The 9855-nt window shown below is 34.7% G+C and overlaps 1 protein-coding gene across 3 annotated transcripts in view; it reads left to right on the forward strand.

Moving 5' to 3' along the window:
• The first annotated feature begins 4471 nt into the window (after positions 1-4471).
• Positions 4472-9855, forward strand: part of LOC137617818 (G-protein coupled receptor Mth2-like) — a 26672-nt gene continuing 21288 nt past the window's right edge. For 2 of the 3 annotated variants that reach the window (XM_068347767.1, XM_068347769.1), the window contains exons 1-2: positions 4472-6160; positions 6520-6598. In XM_068347767.1, the coding sequence (XP_068203868.1) occupies positions 4723-6160; positions 6520-6598 (1517 nt within the window). In that variant the 5' untranslated portion in view covers positions 4472-4722. The remainder of the gene's footprint in view (positions 6161-6519; positions 6599-9855) is intronic. The other variant, XM_068347768.1, reaches the window with a different exon arrangement.

Genomic DNA, 9855 nt, shown 5'->3' on the forward strand with positions numbered 1-9855 from the left:
TATATATATAGATATATATATATATATATATATATATATATATATATATATATATATATATATATATATATACAGTATTTGTATATATGTATATATAAGTATATATACGTGTATATATATATATATATACACATACATACATTATATATATATGTATATATACTGTATATATATACATATATATATATATATATATATATATATATATATATATATATATATATATATATATATATATATATATATATATATATATATATATATATATATATCAAGAATACTTGATGCTATTAAACTATAGTACAACTCCAGATAAACAATTCCAGCAGTACTGGAAAACTGGAGCAAAACTGTCCCCACCTGTCTCTCTTCATCAAATATGAAATAACACAGAAGAAAATTTCGCAAAGTTATGGATATTTTTGACGCACGAACTTCGAGTTTATTTCTCAAAAGTGACAGGAGGTCATTTCAAATCTAAAAGGTGAAGCATCTTCGAAAAGTTAAAAAATAATTACTCATCTCGAGAAAGTACGCACTTATTTGTAAGGATTACTTTTTTTATTATATCTAAAGCCTTTCTTTCCAAATGGATTTCATGTTCTTCATTTGTCGTGATTTCATACAGATCATTAATTCCTTTCGCGAAAAAAATATGTTCGAAAAACGTGAAAAGACACGTTAAAGGATTTTGTGAGTTTGGCACAAAATCTTAGATAACTGGTGTCATTTCATTAAATGTTTCATGGAACGAATATTTGACTGCGGTGTTTATAATCATTCTATTTCACAAAAAAAAAAAAAAAAAAAAAAAAAAAAAAAAAAAAATAGAGAAAAAATAAAAACAGATTTTTCCATTACATGTGAATCCACTTTCTTTCATTTTCTTTCTCATCACTGGTCTTTCTTGACTGGCTGTTTTTTTTTATGATAGTTTTACCCGTGGCTATACTATTTACCGGGCCACAATCATCCAGTCATACCGTTATGACTAAGCGTATCCCAAATGTGACAATCATCGGGTTTCATTTCGTCATGGAATGAAATACTATTTCTTTAGCTATTTAATAAAAGGCTTCTCATGATCGTTTTGACATAATATTTTTTTTACTGTAGATAACGACAGAAGTGTAAGTGGAAGTAACTTAAAGAGCAATAGCGATTCATATTTATCTATTTCCTTATTTCCTTTCCTCTCTGGGCTATTTTCCCTTTTGGAGCTCTTGGACTCATAGAATCTTGCTTTTCTAACAAGATTTGTAACTTAGCAAGTAATAATAATAATAATAATAATAATGATAATAATAATAATAATAATCATAATAATAATAATAATAATAAAGATTGGGCTATTGCCTCGTATGCCATGTCAGTGGCATGTCGACCACATGATTGAAATTTTTTTTTCTTTTTTAATCCTGATTGCTCGGCAAGTGACATTAAAATTAAAGTTATTTTTTCTTTTTCTGCCCTAACCGGTTTCATGTTCTCCGGTGATGTTATCGGTGAGTAAGTGGAGTTACGTGGCTTGAGAGAGTTACCCACCTAAAGGTTGGTATGCTCCAGATCCATCAAACGTCTGATTGCCTCCAGTTGCTAGGAGGAACCTTTTCGGATTTCGGTAATGTGATAATCATAGAAATGATGTCGTTAGAATCCTTCGTCCCATCAAATATGCCCAATCATCATCCAAATAGGGAAACGCTAAAACACCCATAAGAACAAAGCAGGTGTACGTAATGCAGTATTTGTACGCATTTAAAAATTTTCATTAAAAAAAAAAAAACGGTGAATGTCTGGCAACATTTACTCCAGAAATTTTACCGTTTTAAAAACGGATATATTGACGTAAAAGAGTGATACTACGGTCACCAACCTGTAAAAAATAATAGCAAAGTATGGAAAAATTACGGTCGCCCGTATTTTACTGGAATACGGCTGAGAACAGTATATTTTTACGGAGAATATCCAATCAAAAATAGGGATTTTTATAAGCGTATGTGATATGAAGTGTGTTGACCTGCACAGAAAACATCACTATTATTATTATTATTATTATTATTATTATCATTATTATTATTATTATTAGCTAAGCTACAACCCTAATTGGAAAAATAGAATGCTATAAACTTAAGGGGCCAAACAGGAAAAAATAGTCCAGTAAAGAAAGGAAACATGACATAGTCAAACTACAAGAGAAGTAATGAAATATTTTAAGAGCAGTAACCACATTAAGATAAATCGTTCATATGTAAACTATGAAACTTCAGAAGAAAAAGAGGAAGAGAAATAAGATAGGATAGTGTGGACGAGTGTACCCTCAAGGAAGAGAACTGTACCCTAAGATTAGTAGCTGATGAAGCGAGCAGAGTAGAATGTTGGACAGCGCCAACACCAATTTTACCGAGTTACAGATACTATACTCTGCTTGCACTGCATAATTCACTGTACACAGATAGCATTGCATATCTTCTAGGTCGACATTCCAAGATCAAACTATTGTTCTCTAATCTTGGGTAATGCCATAGCCTCTGTACCATGGTCTTCCACTATCTTGGGTTAGAGTTCTCTTGCTTGAGGGTACACTTGGGCACACTATTCTATCTTATTTCTCTTCCTCTTGTTTTGTTAAAGTTTTTATTCTTTATATAGGAAATATCTATTTTAACGTTGTTATTGTTCTTATATTTCATTTTTCCTTGTTTCCTTTCCTCACAAGGCTATTTTTCTTGTTGGACCCCCTAGGCTTATAGCATCCTGCTTTTCCAACTAGTGTTGTAGCTTAGCAAATGGTAATAATAATAATGATAACATTAATATATTGTTAATAATATTAACAATACTTACACATTTTATATCACTGGTTCTGCACTCCTCCAAAAACAAGAATAAGACCAATTAACAGTAATAATGAGAAGGAAGGGGATCGGAATGTGAAGTGGCTGAAGGAAAAAAGTAACCATTATACTACGGTGGACAAGAAAAACGTAGAGCTAAAAGTGGAGCTTTTCAAACAAGCCTCAAAAAGCATATTTTATTAAGCGTTAATGGTTTAAAAAACCGTAATTCTTTGAGTGATAAAAACCTTATGAAATATCCCTTTGCAAGTGGTACACGTCAAATGAAGTATGCCTAGCAAAACACAAATTTTCAAGCGTTACAAGCCTTACTAACTTTCCTTTTTTAGTGTTACAAGCCTTGGAAAGTGCGTTTTTAAAGGGCTAAAACACTTACGAAGAATCCCTTTTCAAATTATAAAACCATAAAAAAAAAGCGAGTTTTCAAGTGTTAAAGGCCTCACGATGTGTCCTTTCACAAGTGTTATAAGCCTCGCAAAGAGTCCTTTTTCAAATGTTAAAGTGCTGATAAAGTATTCTTTTTCAAATATTACAAACCTTATAGAGCATCCTTTGTCAAGTACCAAACGCTTCACAAAGCGTCTTTTTCAAGTGTCATTTTGCAAGTTTATGATCCTCACTATTTTTTTCATATATATGATAAGTCTCACTAAGCATCCTTTTCCACTTTTTGCAACCCTCACAAAGTGCCCTTTTTCATATGTTACAAGTCTCACAAAGTATCCTTTTTCCAATGTTACGAGCTGCACAAAGTGACCCTTTTCAAGTGTCAAAATCCTCAAAAAGTATCTTTTTTTGCTAGTGTTACAAGCTTCAGAAGACATCATTTTTTAAGTGTTAAAAGTCACAATAAGAATTTTTTTCCCAATGTTACAAGCTTCACAAAGTAACCTTTTTGCAAGTATTACAAGCTTCAGAAAACATTCTTTTTCAAGAGTTAAAAGTCACAATAAGAATATTTTTTTCCAATGCCATAAGCTTCAAAAAGTAACCCTTTTCAAGCGTTACAATTCTGAAAAAGCGTCCTTTTCAAGTATTACAAGTCTCATAAAGAATCTTTTTTTTTTTTTTTTTTTTTTTTTTTCTTCAAGTGTTACAAGTCTCGTAAAAAATATTTTTTTCAGGTGTTACAAGTCTCGCAAAGAATCCTTTTTCAAGTGTTACAAGTCTCGCAATGACTCCCTTTTCAAGTGTTATAAGTCTCGCAAAGAATCCCTTTTCAAATGTTACAAGTCTCGTAGAGAATCCTTTTTCAAATATTACAAGTCTCGTAGAGAATCCTTTTTCAAATATTACAAGTCTCGTAAAGAATCCTTATTTAAGTGTTACAAGTCTCGTAAAGAATTATTTTTCAAGTGCTACAAGTCTCGTAAAAAATCCTTTTTCAAGTGTTACAAGTCTCGTAAAGAATACCTTTTCAAGTGTTACAAGTTTAACAAGGTGTCCTTTTCAAATATTGCAGTATCCTTTTACAGTAGCAATGTGTAATTGCAATAGATTCTTTGATAAGAACTGGTTTACATAAATTGTAGATATATGTAATTGTATTGAAAACCGCCAGATTTATAGCAGTGAGTAATTGTATTCAATTCTTGTTTTTTTTTCAGGGAAATGAAGATGTTGCTTAATAGTAATGCGCCTATTTTACCCAAGACCGTCAAGCAGAACTTCGCCAATAAATTAGCGATTTGAATTGTTAAGAAATTGAAGTTTCTAACTCTTTCAAATTAGCTAAACTTGTTCTTGGTTGATGCATGACAGAGCACACTGGCATTGTCATTGGTGACTAACATTTAGTTAATTCAGAATTAGAAAAAGCAGATGATAGATATACAATTAACATTCCAAATCCAATTACTGTACAATGTGGGCATCAACGATCTTTAGGGTATTGCTGATACAAAGTGCCACCATTGCTTCAGCAATTAGTGTGAATACGATTAGTTTACAGCGTAACGTTAGTTACGTTACATCTGCTGACGATTCTGAAATCCAGTCAGATGAGACTGAATCTACTGTGTACAGTGTTGTTCTTCAGAAATGCTTCTGCGAAATAGACGAGTCGTGGAATGGAACCGCTTGTGAAAAAAGTGAGTCAAAAAGTATGATTCCATATTGGCTGGGTTTAGATAACTTTGACATTTTCCATAATGTTACTATAGGTGAAGTTTGTTCTGAAAAGAATGTAGAAATTGATGTAGAGAGATATTTCCAATACTCTAATGATTTGTACTTGACTGTCACCGGGAAATTTTCTGTCAATTTTTATGAATTTGAACACTATTGCTTTGAAGATTATAAAGTTTCAGATAAATCCAGCACTGTTGTGTCACGGATATGCATGGAACCTCCAACTGTACCGAGCTGTTGTCCACTTGGACATTCACTTGATCTTAAGGGGAGTTGCAGCGCCACAAGCACAAGAGGCAACAATTTCTCACCACCAGTTATGTTACAGAACCAGACCTTGAGGTGGCCTTCCGGGACCGGCATTTCTCTTCAAAATATTTCCTGCACAGACATGGAAAAAATGATTATAATAGAACTCAATGATAAAGATGCGATGATGTCGATTAATGCTAATACAAGCATGCATTCCACGTGGACTCCATCTCTTTTTATAGAAAGCATTTCCCATAGCGGGGACTATTGTATAGGCGTTCGAAACGGAAGTGAAAATACCCCAGTATATCTTGCTAAATTTTGCATCAGGGATCAAGAAAAGGACCACGAAAAGACTTGCTCAGGGAAGACATGCATTAGGAAGTGCTGTCAAGAAAACGAATACTATAATGATGAGGGCTGTCAATCCTATCCAAATTATAGTTCACCATTGCCATCATTTTATGACGTCCAAACCTTGAATCCTGTAGGCAAGCCCCAGGACCTGGCTGTTGTGTATGGGGCACCCTTATGCAAGGAAACATACCTGATGAATCAAGATGAATTCAAGGTACTTCAAAATGGCGGCCTGTACTCGGCCGCCTTTCCAGAGCCTTACCCTCCAACTAAATACTGTGTTGAATCCGAAAAGGGAGATGGATTTAACATGGCTGTCGTTTGCATGGTGAAGGATTTATGTCACGAACTGCAGCAAAGTTTTCAGCCATATCTGGTTCTTCTTTCAGCAATATTCCTGGGGATTACCTTGTGTGTGTATCTATGCATTCCAGAAATGCATGCAAAGGTGCACGGGAAATGTGTTTCGTCTCACGTTTCTGCTTTGTTTATTGCCTTCCTCACCCTTTTCGCTGTGCACCAGTTCTCAAAGAAAGCAGACGATATCGGCTGCAAGTTCATGGGTAAGATAATAGACAATTGTTCGTATTTTTGGGATCAGCCTATAGTTCATAATTACCTAGAGGACCAGCTTTGTTTTTGAAACGTATTTAAGAATTTAAGGGCGATGAATTAGTATTTGTGGGACGGTTGCATGGATAAATAACCTTAGATAAGTAAAACAAAGACTAAGTGTGATATTTTTAGAAATATTCCCTGTCTGTTTCCAAAACAGTTGTTATAAAGTAACCCACATTGACTTTCATATAATAGCAAATATCCTTGATAATAGATATTGATACCTATATGACAGTATATTTTCTTTGTCATATCACAAAAGTACTGCAATACCTCTGAGATGATGGATTTTTAATATTTGCAGCATCTGTGATGCAGTTTAGCTTCTTAGCTGCTTTCTTCTGGTTGAATGTCATGTGCTTCGACATATGGTGGACTCTCAGGTGAGTTGGCTTACTAGTTTGTTGATTTAGGGGTTGTGGTAGCCGATGTGGTAACGTCCCTGACTGGTGATCGCCAGACTGGGGTTCGAGTGCCGCTCAAACTTGTTAGATCCTTTGGTCGCTGTAACCTCACCATCCTTGTGAGCTAAGGATGGTGGTTTGGGGGAACCTATAGGTCTATCTGCTGAGTCATCAGCAACCATTGCCTGGCCCTCCTTGGTCTTAGCTTGGGTGGAGAGGGGGCTTGGGCGCTGATCATATGTATATATGGTCAGTCTCAAGGGTATCGTCCTGCTTGGTAAGGCAACGTCACTGTCCCTTGCCTCTGCCATTCATGTTCGACTTAACCTTTAAACCTTTAGTTGAGTAGCAGGATTATCTTCTCTATTATCTTTACTTGGTTCACTTTGAGGGCTGCGTTTCTGGTCCTATACAGCATGGGACCCCTACTCTACGGGATTTTTGCATTCAGTTTATCGTATACATTTCCAGGCATTTAGCATTTCACACCGCATATTGCACGTTTATTGCCAAATCCCCATTATAGAAGTTCTTAGAAAACAAGAGTCTTCAGTTTCTTTATTGTTATTGAGGAAAATTTTCAAGACTCGAAGGAAAAATCTGCGAAAATCACATTCCCCTTTTTACATAGTGAGAAAAAAATCAATTACTATTGGACATTTTTTGCTTTTTGGCATAATACTTGAAGCCCAAATCAGATAAGAATGTATTTATCATAATCATCATCTTATGGCAATTATAAACGGATATCATTTCTGTACTTTGAGTCTACACTCTAGGAGGAGTATAATGTAATTACAAATACACAAAATTTATTTTGATTTAAAATTTAAAAGACAAAATTCACATTTGTTTTCCAGCTATGTATTACATAAGCTAAGATTGGAAACAAATATAGATGCCAATGTCATGAAAAAACAGCAGCTTCCAAAATATTAGAAGATTCCTTTGCTCTTTCTGGACAAACCTACCAGCCATTTCAATGAGTGCATGATGTTTCTAGTCCTCGTGAGGCCATCTAAGTACCTGCATGTGTTTGATCAATATGAAACATTCTTGCCGAAGTGGGGCAGGAAAACACTTAGGTGACATATGAAAGGGTCAAAATCCTATTATCAAATCTTCTGACTGCTCTGTAGAACACATGAGTCAATTTACAGAATTTTTTTTTTGATAGTAGCCCCATCGACAAGTCTTTTTCACGTGAGTCAGAATTTGTGTTATATTCTGGTCCTTTTTTTAGTTAAATCTGAAACATTTGATCTCGACTGTCTTTAACTAATGGGGGAATACAAATACATGCTCTGATGGAGTACAGTCAAATGATCTATGTTGTTAATTTGAAAATTTCTCCCTTTTCAAATTCATGAACGGCAGAGGCAAGGGACAGTGACATTGCCCTATCAAGCAGGGCAATGCCCTAGAGACTGACCATATATACATATCATTAGCGCCTAAGCCCCCTCTCCCCACCCAAGGAGAGTCAGGCAATGGCTCCTGATGACTCTGCAGATAGACCTATAGGCTCCCCAAAACCCCCCCATCCTTAGCTCACAAGGATGGTGAGGTTTCGGCAACCAAAGGGAACTAACGAATTTGAGCGGGACTCGAACCCCCGTCTGGCGATCACCATTCAGGGACGTTACCACATCGACCACCATAAGTGTTTACCCAGAATAGTTGAAATCACACTAATTATATGGAATTTAATATACTTTGAAGACTGCCTTAATTACTTTTCCTGGTTTATTCTAAAGTAATCTCCAATTGCGTCTTTCTGTTCAAAGAATAAATCTATAAAGAGAGCTTAGTCATATGGTTTTGGGTCCTTAAGGATTCGCCCCTGAGTCCGCTCAGAAAACAAAGCTGCAGAATGCTAGTTGCAGGGACATATGCATCTTCCAAAGGATTGGAGACATTAAGCAGTAATGATATAGTACTACATTGGATCCTTCTTTCTGGTTACGGCTCATTTTCCCTTTGCTTACAAATATAAGGAATAGTCTGGATTCTTCTCTGTCCTCATACACTTGTCAACACTGAGATTACCAAACAGTTCTTCTTCACCTAAGGGGTTAATTACTGCATTGTAACTGTTCAGTGTCTCTTTCCTCTTGGTAAGGGTAGAAGAAACTCTTTAGCTATGGTAATCGGCTCTTCGAGGAGGACACTCCAAAATCAAACCATTGTTCTCTAGTCTTGGGTAATGTTATAGCCTTTGTACTATGGTCTTCCACTGTCTTGGGTTAGAGTTCTCTTGCTTGAGGGTACACTCGGGCACACTATTCTATCTTATTTCTCTTCCTCCTTTTTTTTGTTAAAGTTTTTATAGTTTATATAGGAAATATTTATATTAATGTTACTTTTATTAGAATATTTAAATTTTCCTTGTTTCCTATCCTCACTGGACTATTTTTCCTCTTGGGGCCCCTTGGCTTATAGCATCCTGCTTTTCCAACTAGGGTTGTAGCTTTGAAAATAATAATAATAATAATAATAATAATAATAATAATACAGACATTAAGAACAGCGAGACATTTGGATGATTTAGTCTGATAGATAGAGGGAATCAATCAATTTATTTATTTTTTTATCTTTTATTTGAAATAAGAAGACATAACAAGCTTAAAATCGTCATAGGTATTGAATTTAATAAAAACACTCACACACACACAACACACGCGCGCGCGCACACACACACACACACACACACACACACACACACACACATATATATATATATATATATATATATATATATATATATATATATATATATATATTTTTTTTTTCTTGTATATTACATCCCAAAAATGCAATCTTAATTTTTATCATTTATTCACTTTATTACATAAATGCGCAAATGTATTCATTGTGTATCTCGTGTAGTTCTTATGAAAAAATTTGTGGGAATATCATTTTTGTTTTTTCTATTATAGTTTTCTGTGTTTAGAACTCACTTTTGTTGGATCGTCTATTTAATCTCTCCAAAGATGTACATTCCGTTCTCTTGCTAAAAAGACCGCTGATAAAACCACAGCCACGTTCTCTTGTTTTTTCTTTGGTATTCCAAATTTGGATTAATGAACTCTCATCAAGCTCTTCGCTTTGACAATACAACATTTTCTCACAATTTGCTGCGGTGGTAGAACTTCAAAGTTTAAACTTGCAGCAAATGCTTTCATGTTGAACAGGCTGGCATTAGTTTTTTTTATAGTTCATTTATGAAATGTCTG

This window comes from Palaemon carinicauda, chromosome 24 (genome assembly GCF_036898095.1).
Source record: "Palaemon carinicauda isolate YSFRI2023 chromosome 24, ASM3689809v2, whole genome shotgun sequence".
Taxonomy (NCBI): Eukaryota; Metazoa; Arthropoda; class Malacostraca; order Decapoda; family Palaemonidae; genus Palaemon; species Palaemon carinicauda.